The sequence below is a fragment of the Typopeltis vanoorti genome, chromosome 8, assembly GCF_054136105.1.
Source record: "Typopeltis vanoorti isolate ZY-2024b chromosome 8, IOZ_Tvanoo_1.0, whole genome shotgun sequence".
Classification (NCBI taxonomy): Eukaryota; Metazoa; Arthropoda; class Arachnida; order Uropygi; family Thelyphonidae; genus Typopeltis; species Typopeltis vanoorti.
The window spans coordinates 108,751,976-108,777,923 of record NC_143556.1 but is presented as its reverse complement, the minus strand read 5'-3'; the positions used below and the strand labels follow the sequence as shown (position 1 = coordinate 108,777,923).

The 25,948-nt window shown below is 32.4% G+C and overlaps 1 protein-coding gene across 1 annotated transcript; it reads left to right on the top strand.

Annotated features, from left to right (window-relative positions):
* LOC150104272 (acyl-CoA Delta-9 desaturase-like) lies at nt 1–25,426 on the top strand. Its single transcript, XM_090396259.1, has 5 exons — nt 1–262; nt 7,654–7,826; nt 14,335–14,465; nt 21,377–21,582; nt 24,369–25,426. Exons 2-5 carry the CDS (start codon nt 7,655–7,657, stop codon nt 24,790–24,792), a joined length of 933 nt encoding a protein of 310 aa, XP_090252385.1. The 5' UTR covers nt 1–262; nt 7,654; the 3' UTR covers nt 24,793–25,426.
* Nucleotides 25,427–25,948: the final 522 nt, after the last annotated feature.

Below are 25,948 nucleotides of genomic sequence, written 5' to 3'. Positions count from 1 at the left end.
ATAAAAACAGCGAATTTGAATTCATTTAATTCCTTTCACATCGAAAGATCAGCAACAGCTTTTATTTGCACGGAACAGCTGATGGAGTTTTCTGTTTGCCGATTTCGTGAATAATAACAAGCGACAAGTTTATTAAAGTTGGGTAATCAGCACTACTGACTTAGTACTTTATAGTCTGACAGAGTGTATTGCTGACTACTGCATTAAAACGAAGAAATCATTTAGAGAAAAAAAAAGGTATCTGAACCAAGACCAGATCAAAGTAAGTTTTCTTTTATACATATAAAATTAAGTTTATATTTTCTTATGGCTTAAATAGACTGGTTACGTCGTAGAATCTGTCTATATATTGGTTTCTTATATTAGAAATATATGATATTTGAGTTATTCGATATTTTAATTTTTTAATTAAAAATTCAGTTTTAAATTAAATTAGAATTCGCTTTTTTTGTCAGTCAAATTACCGTTGATATCCATGAAGTTTTGAGTAAACTATTTATATTACAAGCGTCCGTTCGTGTTGTAGTGATCTGTTCTTGTCGACATTAATTGTAGAATGGCATTATTGTCATAAATTAAATAACATTTATAGATAGTCGCAGTTCAGGATGTGAGTCAAGGACAGAGTTCTACGTCGTAGGTGAAACACAGTAAATGTTCGTTTAGACTGCAGTAAATTAAGCCCTTCTCTTAACAAAAAAAAAAGGGATGGGAGAAATAAATTATGCAATACTCGAACCTGATTCCAGAAAATAATTTCATGGCAATTGTTTAATAAGTTTGGAATTTAGCGGTTGGAATAAATTCGATGCTAATTTAAATTGAAAACATGAATATATTAATTAAGACATACCAATGTCCATATCTGAAAGCATATATATATATATTTATCTTTGTCACTCAAAGTATGTTAGACAAACACTTAGGAAATACCACTGAAACAAAAACTATAATTATAAATGGTATAGCAGCTGTGTGTGATATATTCACCACCATAATTATACACGATGCAATAGCTGTGTGATATAACACAAAATAATAAAAGTAAGTTATTTATGAGACGGTTTCATTAGGAGTGCTTGTGTGAATGGGCGTTTTAATGATCATAAAAATGAAATAGTCTCTAAACATATGATGAGTAAGGCTGCAATACAGAAACCATTTTTAAATTTTTTTTTATCGTTGTTGCTGTTGTTTTGTAGGAAGTAAAAGGTGTCGTTAGTCGGAATTTCCTCTAGATCTACCCACCTTCACTTTAGACAGAAATTTTCTTCACTGTAAAATTGAATGATGGATAGTTTGAAGGAATTATGAATCTAATTTGTGTGAATACCCAAATTTGGCTCTTCAATAATTGTGTTTTGTTAGAACACTGATGAAGAAACTAAGACCATGAAGCCATTTCGCAATCTATCAGTTTTGTGTAGTACTCATGTTTTTTTTTTTTCCACTTCTGTTTGAGATTGGATAACTAAACCGCGATTAAAAAGGCCTAGAACAAAACAGTAACTGAATAGGATACTAGGGATTTTCAACCAAGAAAGATCTGCTTACTAACACTCACTGGATGAGAATCTTAGTCTTGGTTAAAAATTGCAGAATGAATAAGTGGATTTTTTTTTAATTACTTAATAAAGAGGGATAATAAATATAAACTTACCATGGATATTACAGAGCGGATAAATTTGTTTACTTATATGATGGTTCATAAAATGGAAAATATTATTTTATTTATTTATTTATTTTTCGATGGTACTTCTACCAACAAAAGGCTGTAAACCTATAGTGCATTACTACAGTGGTGGGATAGAGGTCAGATAATTAGGAAAGCCTGCTTCAGAAACCAAACATGGCATTTTTTAAGCTACATCAGGCCACCAGTAAGCTGGTAGCTGGTATCATGTTTTTGCTATCCGTTTTACCAGATGAGAATTTTGAGTTTTGTTGTTTTATGAATGACTCTTACCTACCAAAGCTTGTAAACCAACTGTATGCTAAATGCCGTGGGGAGGGCTAAGAGATTTTTTATTGTTATTATTTTTACGTAATTCGGAAATCCTAGTAAAAACAAAACATGGAACTGTTTCAAGCTACTCAGGATCTCCAATAAGCTCAACTATGAAATTAATTTACCTCCAATTGGCAATCACATTAACAACCATTTAATACACAGGGTGAGATTTGATTCCACAGGTTTGAAAGCGTGTACGATTTCTAGTCGGTTAAGGCAAGCAATGTCACAATATCTGCTTAGTATAAGTAAAATAAAATTTCATGGAATACGGATATATTATTTCAAGTAAAGAACTATTTTTAATGAGAATGATACATCATCGATATGACATGTCGAAATTTAATAAGAACATTGCACTTATTAAACCATGAAATATTATTCAGGTGCGATGTATTTGTTTGCTTGCATAAACATTTTACCATTTGTTATTAGCTGTTGCGTCCCATTTATCTCAGAATGGATATTTCACCACTTGTTGATTAACTCAGTCCCATTTACACCGACAGGGAATTTGTTTTTGTTATTTCCTGTAAGTAAATGACATCGAGAGATATTTCCGAATTACTTGTGAGATTTTCCTTTTTGATAGAAATCTATTCAGAGCCAGTTTCAGATGAGAATCACCTTGACTTTTCAGCGGCCTTCACAGTCTTGAGAATTATATTTTTTCCTGTTTAAAACAGGAAACACACACACACACACACACACACACACACACACACACACACACACACACACACACACACACACACACACACACACAGTGGCGCACCCAGGGAAGGGGAAGGGTTCCCCCCTCCAAAAAAATAAAAAGAAAAAGGCAAAAACATTAGAAAAATTTCCAAAAATTTTTTCTTAAATAAAATTCATTTTTTTTAATTTATGTTGTGTTGCGTCTTCTATTTCTATACCTCTTATGAATTAGCTGTCACATAAGGTGGGAATACTCTATAGTTCTCGGGAATCCAGGCCGCTGTGAACGCAAGGCGAACGAAGTAATGCTCTTGCGGAACCGAGCGCTACTTCGTTTGCCCGAGCAGGGCCAGAGGAGATCAAGGGTGTCATGTATTGGCAATCGCTGCAGATGCTCAGTCATAGGTCGCATGCAATGTAGTGTGCATTCTCAAATCGTCTAATCAACTCAGTTCCCCCCCCCCCCACCCCCAAAGATTAAATCATGAGTGCTCGGTCCCCTCCAAGATTAAATCCTGAGTGCGCTACTGCACACACACACACACACACACACACACACACACACGCACACACACACACAAGTAAACATACATTCATTGTATTCTGGTAGCAATAAGTTCTGCTCATGCGCAGTAAGCAACGTATAGTTTCACTCTGGTCTGAAAGAGATTGTCATTTATAATAATACTTTAATTCGTTTGTTCGCTAACTGTATATTAAGTAATTAGATATGCAAGTAAATTCATTATATTTTTTCGCATTTATACACGCACTTCCCGATTGTTAAAGCTCTCCATTCAGTGTGAAAAATCGTGTTCTGTAATTTTCTAGCTCATGTGCGTGCTTAATTCTAGTAATCAAAGAATCCGAATAATATATTAGGATTCTTTGATTACTTGAGAATTTTTATTTCGATGGAATTCTCCAGATTTCCGGGCCCTGGTGTAAAATGGGAGCATGGAGCAGTTTCGTGCTCCGTGATATGATTTACTTCTCCCTTGTTTTTAGTAATTTGTAAGGCATTAAATCCAAATGTATCTGAAACAATTATGATAATTAGTGATGAAACAATTAAATACTGGTAAATATTAGCTAAGATGGCTTTGAAAAAAAATGTTGCCTCGTCCCGCATTTAAACATGAGATGGGACCACTTTCACTAAAACGAGGAGTTCATTCAGTCACTGTTTGTACTGAAGGAAATAACAGATTTTTTTTTTTTTTTGCTTCTTCCTGTCAGAACGCAGTGATTTCCTCAAGCAAGTTGTTTGTTTTCACAGCTGTCCAACTTAAACGTATCATGAATAATACCTGTACAGAACACTTGCTTAATATTTTGTTTCGCTCTTTTCCATCCAATCTCCAGTGGATGGAAACACCGTTTACAAGTATAGGCAAGTTTCCATTATAGATATCAAGGGGGGAAATGAAGTAGCTGTAAAATTTATTTAAATTTTTACTTTTACTTCATCGCTTAAAAATCTTACGACATTTTGACTTGTCATTAACAAAAGGCTGGCCTTTTGTTAATGACAAAAGGCTGGCCTATCAAAAGGCTGGCCTTTCTAATTTTGTAATTCCCTTTCATTTGTACAGTACAAAGCATTTTTGGTTATATTTTTAATTAAAACTGTATGATTAAATCTTGGAAAAGACTTTTATTCTTCCCTAATAATATACCGAAAATTTTCTGCATATTATTTAGCATAAATTTCTGCATATTGTCTCAAATTATTAAAATAAAGATGAGTTTAAAGTTTAATATGATTCGATTTTGATTGTTTTGGTCAATTCAAGAGAGAAATATTAAATATATATAAAAATACTAAAGGAAAGTTGTAAATCGATTCATTAAATTAGTTGAGAAATTATTAAAATCTACCACACCATTTTTTTTAATAAAATCAATTTGTATAATTTGCTTTTTATCAAAATAATGAGTTGGGTGCCATATTAACATGTTCGGAATATATTTCCGGGATATATAAAATTGATTCTATGGAATGCAGTCTGCGCATAGGTTACTGAACCAACACCCTATAGACAAAAGTTCGGAAAAGGAAATTAGCAAATTAACTCGTGGTAACAAAGCGGAATTCAAGTTATACATATAAAGTAGGACATGAAATTTGATAGACATTGAGTACTCGCTTTAATATTTCCAACTGTGCTGTAAATCAACGACTAAATCACTAAGTTAACGGCTCCTTGATAAAATTTGGTGAATGCTAGTTTACAATGTAATGTAAAAATATTTAAATTAACTTGTTAAGGCTAATTTACATAAAACCAATTTTCAACATAAGGTGTTACAGAAAAGTTTTGCAACAAACACTCTATTTTAATTTTATTTTAATTAGCAGACGCGTGACACCTTCCATTTATCAATTCCAGTATTCTCATTCTGTAATTAAATATCAACATTAGCAGTGCATAAATGACAAGAGAATATTCAAACACATTCTGTTAAAGAACTGAATGCGTTTAAAACTAAAGCGTAATTAGATGGTACAATATTTTTCAATTGTACAATATTCTAGTCATTTCGCATATTTCTGTACATTTAATGTCTGTAACTAAAGTGAATATTAAACATATCATTCGAATGCTATCTCACTGCAAAAAATATATATTTATATATAGTGATACCTTGTCGGTGTTCATTCAATTTGTTTGATAAAAGGACGTCCTGTAATTAAATCGTAATATGAAAAGAGGTACTTATAACAAGAGCTACGAGAACTGTGTGCGATAATATATGCCCTAACTTATAATGTGTATCTCTGTAAATTACAGCGTATAAATCCCTAATTTAGTTTATGTCCTCAGAAGACATTCTTCTTTTTTTCTATTAACCATTGCATGTAATGAATAATTATCACAAGACTCTAAAGTTGTGGAAGCCCCCAATTCTCCCCCTCAAAAATGAAACCTAAAGAAAAAAATCACTTATCACACCTAAAATCCCTTTTTTCATTAGTAAAGAAAGTTTCTTTCTTTAAAGGATCTTCATGATAATATCACGTGCATATGGCCAAATAACATGAAAAGGTTTCGAAAACTTCGTCGTTTAGTTGCTGATCAGTTTGACAAAGTGGGGAGATTATTGAAGCTTCCTTTTTTATAGCATCATCCCTTTTTGGGAACTGGATTCTTACTTTTCTCTTTATTTGTATATTATATTTATTGATGGCAGATCTTTTTCATTCAAATTTTGATTTTTCAAATAATCCTGGATATACCACTTGGCTTCGCTCTTAAATCTCTTCTGTTCATTTTGTATATCAACGCCCTTCTCCAAATGATATTAATTTGAAACTCTGCCCAAAAAATTGAACGAATATTCCAGAATAACAATGTCGGATAATGCGTCTAATAAACTTGATTATTTAAGTGCCATGACATGAGAAGCGTCATTTCTGTGCTACGCAAAAAAAAAAAAAAAAAAAGCCCATGTTTTTAAACAACAGATTTTTCTTCTTGTGAATATCTCCATCAACTAATCTTTGTTGTTATAATAATCTCTTTACGATCCACTCCGAAACATTAGATTTTCTTTTTTTTCATTGCAGGAGTTAATGTATCTATTATTGGCTATTAATTCTATAAAATTAATAGCAAATTTTAATAGCATTGCGCTTTTAAAAGTGATGTCAAATAGCTGCTGAATAAATTCCTTATTGAATACAGAAGAAAACTCTTAAGCACTTAGACTAATCAAAAAGCTACCTCTCAGAGATAGATTCATCTCGTTATGTTTTAAGAAGCATTGTTTTTCTGCTGCGTGCAGGTTCTTCCTAAATTTTTATTTTTGTTGTTTGATTTCTCTCTCTCTCTATCTTCCTTTTATATACATAAGCGCCCTTCTCCAGTGATATCATATTTAATCTACAGCTCTTCGGTAAACCGTATATTCCTCTTGTCTTTCTTATTTGACAAACCATGCTGTTCCTAAAAAAAAAAAAAAATTACACTGCAACCGGCATCAAAAATTCTCCCAGTGCTCCTCCATATCTTCTCTAAGATAAATGTACCAGCTCTATACACTCTGACCGATTGCATTTCAACTATAAAAGCTTCTTTAATTACCTCAACTTCATTACAGCTAAATTTCTTATTTATTTTCAAATATATTCGTATGACTTGTAAATTTTCAAATCAAATAGCTATGTGTTTCATCCCTTTCGACTTCACTCATCCGCAGTGCTGGTGTCTGCAATGTCAAAATCAATTCATTATTATGGTAGACAAAGTCACTGAATCATTAAGAACCCTAAACTATAAGCATAGAACCAAAAATCCATGATATGAAACAGTTTTGCGAAATCTTTCATATGTAGTCCATCATTATTCGTATAATAGATCTCCGATTTCCAGATAACTCTCACTGAATTAGTCTATAAAAATGGAGGAGTTGAAAAAAAAGCTGCCGACAATTATAGAGGAATTTCCCAAGGAAATTCCTCTATAATTGCCGAACTATATTTCTCTAAAATTACTAATAGTCGTTTCTTAAGGGAAAAGCTTTTTAGTTTTCCTCTACAATGACGACAACAGCGTACAGCAATTATTTGAATAATATATGTACAGTATTTATTAGCAATATATTCGTCAGTGGTATACATGCACCGCCAGTTGCTTCAGTACCTGAAATTTCCTGCGTAATAGTAATTAGGTAACTATATTTTTCATTCATTATTTGAGAAAGTAATTTCCTTTGATCATTATAGCATTAGTTCCAATTCTAGTTTATTCACTAAGGAAATGTTTGGCATGAAACCAAAAGCTAGAAGTACAATTCGTTTGTTAATTTCATCAATTTTAACAGATTTTGTTAAAATTTTGAATTTTAACAAAATCTGTATTCTGTATTATAGGTTATAAATATTATAAATATTATCTAAATAAATAAGCCAACTCATGAATATTTAAAAAAAATCCTTTCAGTATGGTTCCGCATTCAACAACAACGACAGAAACTGTGGTTACAGAGACAAAGACAAAACAGCCATTAAAAATAGTGTGGAGAAATGTGATATTATTTTTCTATCTTCATCTAGCTTCACTGTATGGAGTTTATCTGATCTTCACGTCGGCAAAGATACAAACGACAGTTTTCGGTTAGTACATTTAAATCATATATAATTATTATTTTTTTCTTTTTTGTTTTGTTTCAATTTTATTCTTTACTTTTTCATATACGTTACAGAGAAACTCAAAATTGTGTATTAAAAAATATTAAAATACATCAATAAGGAAGCTTCATGCATTATTCAATGATACATGAAATAGCTGATAATATCGAACCTGTTTTAACAGTAGCGCCAAAGCGTTTTATAAATAAAACATATCATTATAAATAAATCTGAAATATCTCTCCATCTTAGTGTTCACGTAATATCTCCTACAGGTAACCGGTTACGCAGGAGTAATAATGGGCGTTCTTGACCTAAAGGAAAGAATGAGAAAAAACAAAGAAATAAACAGGACGGTTATGACTTCGTTGTACCCAAAGGATTTTTTAAGTTTGTTTCGCTGGAACTATAATTAACGTCATCAGAAAATCTCTTGTGAGGTGGCAAGGGAAACCCGAGAGTTTGTAGTGGTTCTTCCCCTCCCCTCAAGCACCTCTTTTTGTCTAATATCGTGTAAAAATTTCATATTAAGAGATTTTAATCTTTCATATATAAAGAGGATTCGGATTTTCCTAATGATATAATTAATATAAAATATACCCTTACATTTTGAGATGTATTTAGGAAGAGGAAATAACTATTACTTTCTTTCTTTAAATCAGTTGTTTATTAAAAAGAAACCAACTGGCACTCATCCATTTTAAGTTTTCGTTAGTTCATTTTTTTTATTTTTCAGTTTCGTTTAGTCATCTCGGCTTGAAATGAGTTTTGAGTTCCTCTTAGAAGCTTGTTGTTATTCCCCTTTTTTCCTTAGGTTATTTCATTTCCAATGATGTGACATGGTAGAAAGATATAGAAAACACGGGTTATTTAATTAAGATAGAAATTACTTTTTAATAGTAACCGCATTCCAGCTTATTTAAAATACCTCTTGTTAATTTAAATTTTAGTTAAACCAAGGATTTCTTTCAATTATATCAATGTATTTATCTTTCATTTGGACATTCTATAAAACAATAACTTCTGTTCGGTTATCATGTCTTCTTTTTCTTCTTCTTAATCGTCTTCTTCTATCTTTTAATGGTGTCGAGGTTTTATATTCTTACAACCACAACCGTCTCAAGAATAAGGTGGTGGTTGGCCCTATGCCTCCCAGTGTGTCCTATGTCTGTAAATGCATGTGTTCATGGGGCCGGTTTTCCTGTTCTGGGAGATGAAAAACTCGGACGAAAAATCCGAGTTTTTCATCTCCCAGAGTGAAAAAAACCTCCGTATTAGACCTACTAACTCACCTTTAGTCGAAAGAGATCAGATAAAGGTTTCTCACGGAATCGAAGCCAGGTTTTTCCGAACAAGGGGCTTCGTTTATAACGACTGAGCTACGGAGGGTCGCTGTCATGCACTACTCCAAATAATAAAAAAAGTACAAAATAAAATAAAATCGTGGTTCTACTTTGGATAGAATGAAAATAATAACGTACATGCACTCGTTATAATGTCAAAGTGAAATTAATTATTTGTGCTGCCATCTGGTGGAGAAAATGCTTATCACATCATACTTTATGCATCTAGAAATTTTGACAAAAGTTTCTATTGTCTTTAAAAAAAAATAAAATAAAAATAACCCCTTTTGGAACGATAATAATAATAATAATAATAATAATAATAATAATAATAATAATAATAATAATAATAATTTATTATTCTTGATTTTGCTTAATAGTAATAGGCGCTTAGTCTGAGAGTAAATATTTAGCTTTTTTTTTTTTTTTTTCTGTTTAACGTGTAGATTCGGAAGTTCAGACATCCTTGATAAGGAAATTTTTAAAAAGTTGATCCTGTTTGTCTAAAGCAATCTTCCTAGTTTATATTATATTATATATAATAATGGAGATGACCTGATCAACAACTGTAAACCTTTTTAAGTAGGTTTTTATTTACTTTTCAGAGTATATCGCTTTTTATATCGTTTAGACTTCAATTATTACTAAATATCAAATGAGAAAATGTATGTTAAACATAATAATTTCGGAGCTATTAAAGCTTCAAATAACAGTCCATTTGTCAAAATAATAAAATGTTGGAAACATTACTAATCGGAAATTGTTCCACCTGTACTTTTAACACGAAATGTTCATTGCATTGCGTGCTAGTAGACTTTTGAATATGACTTTGATGCGACGTCAGATTTAGAGTTTCGCGGACGTATGTTCATACGTCCATTGTCGTTCGGAATCTTTCGTAAGAAACAAAAAATAACAACAGATTCATTTGACATAACATATTTAACACTAAAATCATTTACATCGTTTTTTTTTTTTTATCCTTGACAACTACAAAATTAGTTGTGACATCAAATCCAACTTTGTCCCTATGATGCCGTGTACAATCGAACGTTAGTTGTTTTGGACTTGCGGCCAAAGCAATTAAGGCCAGTGTATTATGTCAGTAAAAATTGCGTATGTTCATATGGTGATTTTCTGTTTTGAGGGATGAAAACTTTCCAGTTTCAGAGTGTAAAATACCTTCCACCTCGTATTAGACTGGCTAACTCATCTTCACTCACCTAAAGGTTTTTCGTGTCCTGGACGGGATTGAAACCTCGGTCTTTTTAAAAGGCATCGTAAGTACTGACTAAGCTACGGAGGCTCGAAATCGAACGTTTTTTTTTTTGCATGATTAATATTACTTTGACCTATAGCTATCATCAACGTTTTGGGACGATTTATACGCTCTGTAAATAGCAGCATGATGATATTGAGAGGAGTGAAACTTTCACAGAAGTTTTGAAAGTAATCAGTAGTCTAAGGAACTTACATAACTCGTGTATGAGTAGCTGAGTAATTCAAAACTTAAACCTCGTTCTTGAATCCTTACCCACTCATTTAATTACGGCATTTGAGAAAATGTCGACATCATATAATTTCCATAAGCTATTGCTTTTAGAAGCTATGCAGCAAGAATATTAATTTGTTTAATTGATATATACATGCATACTTAATATTTATCTTGCACTCTTAGTATTTTTATGGCTTGGACTTCTACTTCTCTGAGTGAACAAAGCCTAAAAAAGGTCACTAGACTATTTAATCATTTAAGTGTCGTTTCACATGTATAAACGATATACTACATGAATGTTATTTCTACACTGCTTGGAAAGAAGTCAACGGACATCCCCACGTGCAAGGTGTATTATACCATGTAACGAGTAACGTGTTTCTAGCCGGTAGTATAAATTGAAGGAATATGATGCTCCCAGGACAGTGCAACTATCTCGTGGTGATATGTGTGTGCGAGAAGGGAACTGTCGAAGTTTGAAAGAAGCGTCTTTATATGATTCCATGATCCGATTCAGGGATTGAGATCAGGGTTCTCTGGAGGCCAGTCAATTGTGGTGACGTTCATGTCTACAAACACCACAGTTACAGCAGCAGAGTTATGACATGGTCCATTGTTTGATGAAAGAGACAATGGTCAGTTATGTAGAAATGCCACAAAGTAGGAAGCATTGCATTGTCCAGAATGTTCAAATACCTCTTGGAGTTCAATGTTGGTGACACCACAAACAGAATTCTGGAGCCAAACCAGAAAACAGCACAAACCATCTCGCTGCCACCTCCGAATCTCATAGTTGGGGTTACACACTCTGGCAAGAGACGTTCACCGGTCATACGCCACACCCACATCCGTCCATCTGCTCGGTAGAAAGTGTAGAATGATTCGTCGCTCCAGAACACAGCTTTCCAAGCTGTGTTCTGGAGAACATGCGCTTTGCACAACTGAATACGACTCTGCAAGATGGTTCTGGTAATGTGGGCTTGCATATTGCGGTTCTATAAAGGAAACCCAAGTTGTGAGTCTCAGTTCTGAATGGTTTTGTGCAGATTCCTGTTCCAGTCGATTCGCGGAACTCCGCATTCAACGTGTCGGTCTTCGAATGGCGGTTTTTACATATTATCCTTCTTGGCACCCATATTGTCACGTTCGGTGATTGCCCATTGCGGGTAGAACTTGCGTTTGACTCCCTGCACTTCCATATCACTATGGAATCAGTTATAGTTCATCTGGGATGGCCCAATTTGTCAATAATTTGCCAATAAGAGAGGCCTCCAACATTGCATCCTATTACAACGTCTCTTTCAAATGCTGTCAGTTGCCCTCTCGCAGTCATTTCAGCCGGACACCGCCTGTAGCAGGTCGTTTATACATGTGAAAAGATACTTAAATGATTAAAGCAGTCTAGTGGTCCTTTTTAGGCTTTATTCACACATGGAAATAAAAACCATACAAATACTAAGAATACAAGATAAATGTTAAGTATGCATGTGTATAACAAGTGAGCAAATTAATATTCTTGTTGTATAGCTTCTAGAAGCTTTCAGAATTTATATAACTAGACATTTTCTCAAATGCCGTAATAAAATAAGTGGGTATGATGAGTTTAGTTTCGAATTATTCAGCTACTTATACACGATGTTATGTATGTTATGTAAGCTCCTTAGACTACTTTCAAAACGTCTCTAAAAGTTTTACAGTGGAAGAACCATTAGTTGCCTATATGACCTAAACTTGTTCTTCCTAAAATGGAATTTAGGCCAAGTGGCCTGTTTCGGTCTCATGGCATCTCTTTCTTGGTCTTCCGATTCTTCTTTTCCCACTTATTTTTTATTTGTATAATATTTTTGGTAGCCTGCTGTTGTCCATTCGATTTAAATGTTCTAGCCATTTTTGTTTATACTGTCTTATGTAGTAATTAATTGGGTTTATTTTCAGGGATTGTAAGATTTCTTCATTTGTTTTGTGGTCCCATTTGGTATATCCAGCTGTTTTTCTAAGGAACTTCATTTCTGCTGTTTGAATTCGTTTTTCATCTTTCCTTTTTATGGTCCATGATCTAAACTAAAATAAAAAAAATCAGCTAACGCCTTTATTTCCATGTAGAGAGAGTAGGCGAGGCCACTTTAGCTCTATATAACGTTTGGAGATGAAACAGTTGATTCTCCACCGGTAGCCAATCAGAGATAGCTGGTCCAATGCTGTCACTAATTACATGTGGCATCCGATGAAGAGAGGCAGCTTACAAGTGCCGCCATCTTGTGGTCCCTAATCCCTAACACTGTTTACTGTCTGAAAATAGTGTGGCTTCTACGGTCAATTTTCTTGAGTTCACTGGACGAAAAATCCGAGAAAAAAAATCGCTTGCTCGTGTCAGATATTGACTAACTGGGCAACCCGTCGAGAATAATGATTAATAAAAGTTGCCATAGTCGGCGATTATAATTTAACTGCGATGCCCTTTTTTTTTTTGGATCATCTATCGCCGTAGGTGACAGATACCATTTCCACTGAGCTAAGCAGGCACACGCCCTCCAATATGGATATTATTGTATATTCTAACTTTATTTTCGATATTTTAAAGAAAATAAAATTTAAAATTTATTAAGTCTACCGTTTCCTGATTAAAAGTCAATAATCGAATAAGCATTATTTATTTATCCACTATTGTATCCTCATTAGTTCAGTGGCATTCTTATTTATAAAGTAAACTGTAGTCGAAAAGTTTACCATGATATCGTAATTGTAATTCACTTGACATAAAGAATGAAGTTTCATATCCTACCGCTATTGCGAATATTTCAAAAAGAAATAAAGGGTTTTAATTTTAATTTCATCAAGATTATATTCTTGATGAAATTAATAATGCTTTGGAATTATGTCATATACAACTAATCCTCCTCATTCTTTTCTTAGTATTTCTACTTGCCTGAGCAATTAAGTTTAAAATGCTTACCCTAATATTATGATTACACATGATGTTTATCAGTTTAATATAATAAAACTGAACTGGTAATAAATCATGATCGCCTTATTCTCTTTTAGATTAGCTTGATGGTTTTTTTTTTTTTTTTGGCTCATCCGTTTTGTTTATATATGACTAATTTAAACAGCAATATTTGTATGCAATATGTCTCTCCTAGAACGAAGAAAGTACCAAGATAATATATTGTCCTTACCATTCACGAGTGAAATGAATGCGTCTTTTACGGGAACTTTTTTTTTCCTATACAGGGAAGTTAGTAGTTCTCTAATTTTGAAATCAAAGTTATCCACTTATAAATCATGTTAATCCATTTTTTGTAATTTATTTATAAATTTATTTATAATTAAAGAAAGAATTCCTCTCAAGAAATTTTAGATGTAATTTTAAAATATTGATCTTGTGTAATTAGGGATACGTTTCAATGGTTATTGCTACAAATATTTTTTAAATTAAATTATAATTAAATATAATATATTATATAACTTAATATATAATTTAATATAATTTATTTCGAAATAAAGAGAAATGTTGAATTTTGATTGTGTGTCCAAACTGGCAATTGAAAAATAAACTTCAGTAATCTTCAATTACTACGTTGTAATGCTTAAGCAAACAAAAATTATTACTTAAAATATTCAATCGTTCTTTTTATTATTATTATTTTATTTTCAGCTTTTGTCATGTATGTAATTTCCGGCCTGGGAATAACTGCTGGTGCTCACAGATTATGGGCGCATCGCACTTACAAAGCAAAATGGCCTCTACGTCTTCTGCTAGCATTTTTTAACACAACTGCTTTTCAGGTAAGTGAATAAACTCATGAAATAAATGATATAGAAATTATTTCTTGTAATAAAAATTTCTTTAAGAATTTGCCAATTAAAATGGCTTTATAATGTCGCCCCCTACTGACCGTAATTATAAAAAAAAAAAAATCGCGCTATATACGTGACTTACAAAATTCACAAAAAAGAGAACACAAGAAGTAGGTCTTCAAGTCAACACATTATCGCACCCTAATTTTAAAAACTTGACTTTCGGGTAGTAGGTCATACACGAACCAAGAGAATTGTGAAAAAGAGAGAACTGATAGTAAATTATTTTTTGACCTATGAAAGTAGGAAGGTGTTATTAGGTAACGAAAACGTGAACGCTTTGGGGACGTACAAATAGGGAACATGTTGAATATTCTGGAAATCTGCCAGAAGACCATAAAATATTGGTGTCCTGACAGTTAAACTAAATATTGTCATTAAAAATGAAGCCGCTCTTTGCTTTATTGCGTTTCTAGAACAGATGAAAAACAACGAACATCTTTCAGTTAGAAAAGGAGTATTCTCTCATGCAAAATATAAATTTGTTTAAGAGAGAGCAGCACCTATTTCTTTTTTGCAAGTTTTGAGTAGAAATGCTGAAACTATCTAAGGGAACTGGTGTTTTTTTTTTTATTGGTTATTTGCAATTTGGAGAAAGGAAGTCATCCCGATCTCTGACTTGCGATTACAACTGTCATAGGAGTTTGGAAATTATTACATTTAAATCGTTTCGTTTCGTTTGTATTCTGTAGAAAAGTACTTTTATGGATTTTCCCACTTTTTCATTGGTGAATATTGATTACCGTTCCATCATATTCATTATATGAAAATATTAATGAAATGTTCATATAAAAATCCGTTAACGCCTCTTATTTCCCAAAGTGAGTAGGCGAGGTCGTTTAGCCCTGCGTACACTTTTTTGGCGAAGCCAAACTCCACCTTTCTTCAGTCACAAAAAGCTTGCACAATAAAAAAAAAAAAAATTATTTTAAAACGACATTATATTATATTATATTATATTATATTATATTATATTATATTATATTATATTATATTATATTATATTATATTATATATTTTATTTTATTTTATTTTATAATGACAATTATATTAAAATGACAAATATATGGTGTTATATTCTGGTAAAAATGATCAGCAATATTAAGGGGCAACCACAGTGAGGATAATATTCTTGAATGTCTGGTAATATAGTGACAATGGGCAAACATAAACAGCAATCTAATAATACTGGTAAGTATGTTTGGATTTCTGTTCAGAAATGACTAGTCTATATCATTAGCAATACCATGTTCCAACATAAAGATGTCCATAAATTCATATGGAGTTTAATATTTAATTAACTATGTTATAGTTGATTGATAGTCAAATATTCCCAGTGGATCAGAACGTAAAAGTATACGGAGGATTTGAAATCAGAACTGATTTCATTCAGATGTGAACAGGATAAAAATTAATTTCATGGTGAAAAAAATGTACAAAATTTAAAAAGAATCAAAGTCGAGAATATTTTAGATTTGAACTCTAGACTGAATTATACAAAGACTGAAATATACAAATATTATTCAAGAAAAAATGAAAGCGTTTGAACACAAAACTAAAGAAATGAAGATTGATTCAGTGGCAGACTCTGAAGAAAATATTAATTAAATGAACAAAGTTTGTTCCAATGGGACCGTCCTCACTACTGAGCTTAACTACATGCATAACACTTTCCTCTCCAATGGCTACAGCGATCACAGTATCAAAAAAATAATCAGTTCTTCCTCTCCCATTCCCGGTCCTTCTCGTCAACAAGAATTTAAAAATGCCATCACCATACCCTACATCCGTGGCACATCCGAAAAAATAGCCAAGATTCTAAAAAAGTACAACCTACACACAGCATATAAACCCCACCGCAAACTTGCTACCCTTATCCGTTCTACGAAAGATCAGCTCCCTCCTCTCTCTCTACCTGGAGTTTACAAAGTACCCTGTTCCTATAAGCTGGCGTACTTTGGACAGATAGGCAGATCAGCATCCATCCGCCTAGAGGAACACAAGTCTGTAAACACAACCATGGTCATTCAGGCTTGGCTGACCATGTCGTGGACACCACCCACAGAGTATCATGGAAGAAAATCCCATGCTCCATCACAGCAAATTCAAGAAAAAGAGACTATTCTTGGAAGCAGCAGCAGCTCTTAGAAATCAACCAAATCTTAATAAATACGGTTGCATTAAGCTTCCGAAAATTTGGGAAACACTCATCACCAGAGATCCTACTTTATATTCCAGGCCACCTACAACCGCCCTTAGAGGGCGCTCCACCTAGATAGGACTTTAGTGTCACCCACGTGGTTGGGCTTAGTATTGTATGATATTTGTGTTATGTCACATTAGTTATTTTTGTAATTCCCGTAGATGTCCCAGTGACTAGGACGAAATATAGGAAGTATTAAATTATTTTTAATCCTTTCTGAGTGTTGTAAAAAATCCATTAAACCTCCAACATTATGTCTTCACAGCACTTAAGCCTCTATACACGAACATTAAAATCATTATCATATCCTGAATAGAGAACCTGTAGAACAAATAAAAGTTTTCATATATTAAGGCAGAGTTTTAGTGAATGGAAAATTGAATATGTAAATATACTACAGAATAAGTAAAGCTCGTATATCAAGGAACTAATCGAATACATTTGGATGGAATAAAAGAGAAAATATTTAAAACACTATATTGGTTGTGTACAAGACGGTCTTCAAATTAATTTCCATTTATAGATCTAGGTTAGATGAAAACCGGTGATCAAAGACAGGAAGTATGAGAGTTCTGAGAAAAATCAGAGAAGTGAACAAATATTACGTTAATAGAAGGATCATAGTAAAACTGATTATATTAAAGAGGAACTTGACATTGTTAGCATTCAGGGATGTGTTAACAGAGTTAATCTGAGGTGGTATGATAGCCCATACCATACGATAGGTGGTATGGGTTAAAGAGATGGGTATGATAACCCATTAAACAGAATGGGGGGGAAACACTAGCAGAGAAGTTGTTTGATGATAGAGAAAAACGCCAACGAAGAAGATTCTTCATTGCTTTACCTTAATAGGAAAATCAGTGAAAATTTTCAAAGTTCTGAAAAATTTAAATTTTATTCTGCAAATTCGCAAAAAGGAAAATGTCTCAATTAATCTGTCTAATTAGGCTATAGTACATTATTAATTATATTAATTATGTAATCCAAGCAATGTGCTCTCTCTAGCGACTAAACTGTTTAATGCCACTCTGGGTGTTTATTAGACTAGGCAGCAGGTCTCCAAACGTTTACAAAATTTCTTCACCGTCTAAAGACGGCGAAACTGTAATGGTCAGATTCTAACTCACAGTCCATTTGTAAAAGAAAGATATGCTAACCAACCATGCTGGTAATAGAAATCCCTTTACCTGTTTTATATTTCAATGCTTATTCATCGATAAGCATAAAGATATATACCTATCCATTAATACGCATAAGGATTTACTCATGCTTAATAAGCTGGTTACAGTACAGTAGTAGTGCACATGTGATTTTTTTTTGTTAGCTATTGTGCTTTAATTAACATTCTTACTTTAATTCGGCGTGTGTGATTAATTCAATATTTTACTGATATCGTGTGATTTCGTTGATATTTATTTATTACCGAAAAAGATACGACCTAATATTCGAGATTACGATGTTTGACATCGTAATCTCTAGTACAGACTAATGCATATTAATTCTACTTACCCATGTTTTTAGTTTTGGAAGAAAGAAAGAAGGGACAGTGGAATTGTAGGTTATTATAATGAATAATAATTTAAGTGAGACTATTATTAATGATGAATTACAGAACTTGACTTGTATTTTGCTATTATTTTTATCTCGAACTGGTTTCTTTTTTTGATTGTGATTTTGTACTCAATATTATCTTCTTAATGAGGACAATATTAATGCCACTGTTTGTGATTTCTGGTAATCTCGTACGCTTTAAAAGAACTGAACGAGTATTCCACAGTAGTCTCGATGAGTATCACAATTTATTTTTTATAGTAGCCTGCCTCTATTTCTTTATTCTTCTTACTTTAGTGAACTGAATGAAATTCAGAGCTTCATTATTATTATTATTATTATTATTATTATTATTATTATTATTATTATTATTATTATTATTATTATTATTATATTCATATAATTAATACACAGTAACGAGGTATCATTCAAACAACAAGTTGACTGGTGATACAGAGCAATTCAGATTCTGCCCAAAAATATAAGAATAGTCTGTTAGGTAGAGTCATAAAATATGGACTGGTCCAAGTAATGCCGTTTTTCATAGATCATATGGGGGTCACTTCGTTGATGTTTAATTCTTGTAACTAGTTGGATAGCTTTTTTGAAATTGAACCAAGTGCACGGAAAACTATTGGGATGACTTTGGTGTGTTTAAGCCACAGCCAGCCAACCTCTATTGCCAGATCTCGTTATTCAGTAATTTTCTCCAGTTCTTTGTTGTTAATGTTGTTATCACTGGGTACTACGATATCAATAATCCAAACCTGTCGCTGTTCAATAATTGTTATGTCAGGTCTATTGTGTTCCAAATGCCGATCATTTTGTATTCTAAAGTCTCAGAGAATTTTTGCTGTTTCGTTTTCCAATACTTTCTCTACTATATGCTGGAAAGTCATTTCTTTTGCATACAATAAATGCCAATGTATTATTTTGGCCACTTGATCATGGGGTTATTTATAATCAGTTTGAGATATCTTGCAGCAAGCACTGACATGGAAGTATATCTATATTGTAGCTATTGACACGTCTTGTTTACGTTAATGTTTTCCTCACTATCTCGAAGAAATTGGCAATGCAAGGGTTTATTTTTACAGCGCGCATGAAGGCTCTTTTCCTGTTCATTTTTGTAATCGGATTTGATTCCTGTTTGTTTTAGAGGGCCTCTTGTGTAATTGCTTGAAGCATTTGCTCAGCGCTATAGTTAATGCAATTTTTTAAACTAATTTCTTCTTCTTCCACATTCTGTCTCACTTCCAAGAGACTCCGTCCACCTATTCTCCTTGGCAAGTACAACGTAAACATCACTTCGTGGATATAATTCATGATGCATACTCATTAATTTTCTAGTTTTGTGGTCTAATTTTTCCAGATCTTCTTTTGTAATTTGTGTAATCTGTTATGCCAGATATGTATCGGATCACTGGTATAGCCAAAGAGTTCATTGCTCTAATTCTGTTTAAACCATTTAATTTTGTTTTCAGAATATTTATAACTCTTTTGGTGTATGGTGTATTCTGCTGCTGCCTGTTTTTTAACTTTCGAGTGGTTGAGAATATCACTGGCTTCTAATATTCGTAGGTATTTATTACTTATTACAGATTATATATATATATATATATATATATAATCTGTTATTTTGCTTGTTAAATTGCTTGCACTCACAACATCAAATCGCATCGAGTAAATCGATTCCAATCACGCACCACCCTCTGAGAGAAAAATCTAGCCCTCACCCCCTTCTTAACCACCTTCATTCTCAGCTTCTAAGGATGCCCTCTTGTCTTTTCCCCACCGTCTATAAATTGAAAACTTCCATCAATTGAAATCCTGTATGACCTTCTAGAAGTTTGTAAGTCTCAATCATATCACCCCCCTCTTTCTCCGGTTTCTAGTGTCTGCAGTCTACAAATTCTTAATCTATCTTCATAATTAGTATTCCCCAAATCCTGATGTCATTTTTAACACTCTCATTTGTACTCTCTCCAATATATTAGAATCACAACGGAAACCAGACCTGCGCACAATAGTCCAAGTGAGGTCTTATCAAGGCCTTGTAAAGAGGCAAAATGACATCCTTATCTTTACATGTGAACGTGCGTTTCAGATTGTTTGAGTTGTATTTGCAGTCTTTGTCACATTGGCCCTTAACTTCAACTTCTTATCTACTAATACTCCAAGATACCTAGACTCATCAGTTTCTTCTAGTATAATCCCATGAATATAATACGACATTGGCTATTTAATCACGCCGAAGTGAATGATTTTACATTTACTGATATCCATTTTCCCATGCCCATAATTCCAAGCTATTTCAAATCATTCTGCAAGTACTGCATATCAGCAGCATTCATGATTACCCCACCCCTACATATCTTTGCATCATCAGCAAATAGCTGAATGTCGCTTGACAAATCCTTCCTAATATCATTAATGTACAGATTGAATAACAGTGGACCAAGCACTAATCCTTATGGTACACCACTTGTTACCTTAAATCTTTCAGACTCACATCCCCCGTGTACCACTTTTCGATATCTGTCAGTCAGCCATCCTCTTATCCATCCTAATATTCTCTAGCCCAAACCCATTTTCTCCAATTTATGCAACAGTCTATTATACTGTATTCTGTCAAAAGCCTTAGCAATATTCAAACGTATCATGCTGTATCCATTCCCCTTGCCGAGTATAATGGTAACATTGTTATGGAATGTGAGCAAGTTGCTAAAACATGATTTTTCCCTTAGTAACCCCATGTTGTTGTTCATTGCAAATTCACTGTCAACCCATATATATATATATATATATATGGGTTGACATATATATATATATATGTACCCATATATATATATATATATATATATATATATATATATATATATATATTAGGATATATTAGGATAACCAAGCAATTTTATATGCTTGGTTATTTTAATATATCCTAATAATAATATATATATATTATTATTAGGATATATTATTATTATATATTTTTAATATATATTATTAATATATTATTATATATTGGATATATTATTATCCAATAATATATATATATATATATATTATTTTTCCATTGCAGAATGACATATTTGATTGGTCAAGGGATCATCGAGTTCATCACAAATATTCTGAAACTGATGCTGACCCTCACAATGCCTCGAGAGGTTTCTTTTTCTCCCACATAGGGTGGTTACTTGTTCGAAAGCATCCCGATGTATTAGAAAAGGGGAAAACTGTTGACCTTTCTGACTTATTGGCAGATCCTATCGTGAGATTTCAAAGACGGTGAGTACTTTAACGTCAAATATATATGAGATGTGGTTATAAAGTAAGAATTCAAAGAATGCATGTTATAAACCACATTTATTTTAAAAAAGAAAGAAAGAAAGCAAAGAAAAAAGATTATCACGACTATTTGAAATTACATATATGAATTTTATTTCATTTAAAAAAAATAAGCTTGTTGGTTTAGACACATAAATAATAAATCGAATCGCCGTGTTATTACATTAAAATGATTTTCATTTTTATTCTTTAAAAAAAAATTGCTAAAAAATTTAGAGAAAAAGGATGCCAAGTTTACTCAAAATGCTGTATGCTACACACTCCGGTTCTAAAGCTGTACATTGTAATTCATGATTTGCTTCTTAGGATATTTTTTTATTATTATTATTATTATTATGGTGGGCTCCTCCAGGGAGTCCAAAGACTCATCGAGGGAGGGCACCTACTCTACAGCTCTCTGTCTCCACCAACTATAACGAACCACAACTACAATTATCATCAACACCAACGCCATCTACCCCCCCCCCCACACACACACACCATGACAAATGAGAGGGATGATAGCCAGAGTGAGACCACCCTTATTCTTTTCAAAGGTTCAAAATACGGAATGCATAATTTTTTTTCTGTATAGTAGAGATTTCACACATTATATTGATTATTTGGCATGTAACAATACCAGACATACTCCGTTCTGTTTTAAAATCAACAGGAAATCAAATATATGACAAAATTTCTGGAAAACTAAATTAGCTAAAAATGAAAGGTGAATTCTAAAACATATTCTCTTCCACTTATAAAGGGCACTTTAGGAAAAGTATCTTATTAGTAATAAAACAATTCAAAAGCTTGTTCGTTTTCTCTATGCTTTCTTGAGATATCATGCAGAAAAAGAATCTATAAGATATCCATTATGGCATACAATCTAATTAAAATAAAAAATGCAAACATTTTTCAATGGTTTATCCATTTCATAAAAAATTCAGAAATTTGGCAAAATAATAAATGAACATTTCTTCATGTTCTGCTTTTTTGTGAACTGGAATTTTACTGGAATTTGTGAACTCTAGTTCACAAATTCCAGTAAAAGAAAGTGGCATAACGCCAAATCTATAGCTAGTATTGCTTTAAAATGAAAAAATATATAAATAAAATAACTAATTTAAATTCACACATAACTCATATTCTCCTCTCAAGAGGCCATATTTATAAAATTTTCTTTGCATGCCTCATCTATTGAAGGAAAATTATTCTGTGATATAATGCAAATCAAGACCTATAGTAAGCTGGTGTTAATAAATTAACAACAGACATAATAAGAAAAAAATTTCACACAAATATCATTTAACCAATGAGAAATTTCAATACTTTTTAAAAGATACCTGCAAATCCTTTTAAGATAACTGATGTTTTTATTTTATCGCATTTGTGCTGATCACGAACGTTAATTAATAATTTTTAAATATAGTTAATTATATTAATAATTATTACTTCTTAGTAAGTAATAAGAACAAAAAACGGGCTGATGAAACCAATTTTTTTTTTGCATTATATATATACTCGATATCCAACACAGTCACAATAAAAACTGAAGGTCTAATCTAAAAAACTAGTTTTAGTTAGTATACATAAAAAGGTCTAGAATAAATGCAAATGTTGTTGCTGACAGTAACACATAAAAATGACAATTTATTTTATTTTTATTTTTTTACCTTAAGAGAATCATTTTCAACTTCCCTTTTCGTTTACAACGAATCATTATCTATCTCTCTCTTTCTACCTACATACCTATTCTTTTCTCGCGTCCTTCAGCTGCTCTCTTGATATCACAGCAGAGAATGCTGTGTTCTATTTGAGATGCGACTGCGTGAATGACGTCACGAAACATAAGTTTCAGGAATAAATTACCCATAATATTCTGTTACAGATCTCACGGTAATATCAGATTGCCGATAGCAAGAATTTGACAATATCTTTACGCTTTTGAATTCTGTACTGTAGTAGTGAAGATATATTGTGGGGTTAGTGTGGTGCGAACACAAATGATTTTGTAGAGGTAGGGATTGCCCTATTCTTCACAGATATGCGTTATCAAAAATATCCAGTAGAACAGAGAATCAAGTTCAAAATTTTAGTAAATAGAAAATGTAGCTGCATTATTATTTAAAGAATATTTAAAGAATACCGTAAATCATGTTTATGGACATGACCTGATGTTTTTTATTTTATAAATTATTTCCCCCAATATTTTATCTGTTATTAAATGAAAAGCCAAACGGCTAGTTTTCTGGCAACTTAATAGAAATTAAGCGGATAAAAATCCTATGTTGTTATATAGCCAGTAAATGAAACTCAAGATCGAGAACTACGATCTATATGAGTTTCAATGCCGAAAAACTATCGGCGAAGGCAATTTGAAGCAATTCGGAGAGGGTAGTGACCTCTCCTCATAATGTAATGACAGTATTACATCTCCTAGGAGCTGTGTTTTACATTATGAGAGAATATCAAGAATAGTGAGGGAGCTTGCTCCACCTTTGCTTCGAATTGCCTTCGCCGATAGTTTTTCGGCATTGAAACTCATATAGATCGTATATGAGTTTCAATGCCGAAACTTAGTTCTCGATCTTCAGTTTCATTTACTGGCTATATAACAACATAGGATTTTTATCCGCTTAATTTCTATTTTATCTGTTATTAACCAGATTCAAATAACAATATTTATTCGATCTATTTCCAATTAATTTTGATGCATTGGTTTATAGTATCTTTTTCTTATGTTTTAGCTACTACATTCCTCTAATCATAACCTTCTGCTTCGTGATGCCTACGGTCATTCCTGTTTGGTACTGGGGAGAAACATATACCAATGCCTTCCTTGTAGCAGCGATTCTTCGTTATTGTTTCACCTTAAACGTTACTTGGCTTGTGAATAGTGCTGCTCATATGTGGGGTAGCAGACCTTACGATCGTTTCATTAATCCCAGAGAAAATATTTTTGTGTCAATTGGAGCAATAGGAGAAGGATTCCACAACTATCACCACACTTTTCCTTATGACTATTCCACAAGCGAATTTGGGATAAAAATCAATCTGACAACAGCTTTTATTGACTTTATGGCTTTACTGGGTTTAGCATATGACAGAAAAACTGCACCACAAGACGTTATCAAGAAACGAAAAGAGCGAACAGGAAATCATTTCCATTAAAAACTTATTAAGAATATTTAATGTCATTTTAAATATTAAAATGGAAAATGTTTATTTTTCGGGAAAAATTGCATTTCCTTTTTTTTTTGTGGGCTTATACTATATGCTAAAATGTTTTGTACACATGGTGATCGGGGAACGGAAGAAAATAGTTTCTCTAATTTGAGAAATAGTTCATGCAGTTTGTATTTCATAAAGATGTCCGAGTTAATTCTTGCAAATTTGCGATGGTGTGTACTTGTGTGTATTTCTGTTGCAGTGCAACAAAAGTGACCACGATATGTAATATAATAAGCTATTCTCTTCCACAAAAGGAGAACCTGTGCAATTAGTGATGTATATTAAAGGTGAAGGGTATGCGTATGTTTATAAGCACTGAATATATTTCTATTAATATATATACGAGTATATATATGTATATTAATTTCAAGCAATTCTTTCAAATACGTTTTATATGAAATAGATGTAATTTATTAACTGGAAAAATGTAATATTATTGCTTACATAATATCATTTTTTATGAATAAATATTTCAGTAGGAATTTTATGGTTTTGTTATTGAAGGAAGTCAAAATAAAGGCCAGTAATTACTGTTCTCGAAACAAAAATAAAAGAAAAGAAAAATTACCTTGTAAAGTTTTGTTTAATTTATTTATTTTTGCTTAATTAATATATTCACTGAGGTGAATAATTAACATACAGTTCTATCACTGATTTAAAAAAATGTTATTTTTCTTAGAATACTGCTGTTTCATTTTTATGATAATCTCAGCAAAACAAAGAGTGATGTGGAAGGTCAATTAGAGCTTAAAATATACACGAGTGCAATTTATCCATTAGGTTAATGTCAATAGCACTTTGAAATAAACGCTGCATAAAGAAACTCAAAAGTGGTGTGTTCATTATGATTAAGAAATAAATAATCTGTGAAAATACGAATTAATCCCAGTATAAACACTGAAACTTTAGAATATAGTCCTCACATCAACAAATGTAGTCTCTAAATTCATAATATTTCGTTAATGTAACAAAAGAAAATCTATGGGCGAAAATTAAATAGTGTTACACGTTTACTACTGAGGAGTATAATTGTGATGGACGCCTTATATTTTAATTCCATGGAATTATTGCTCAGTAAATTATTATTACTATTATC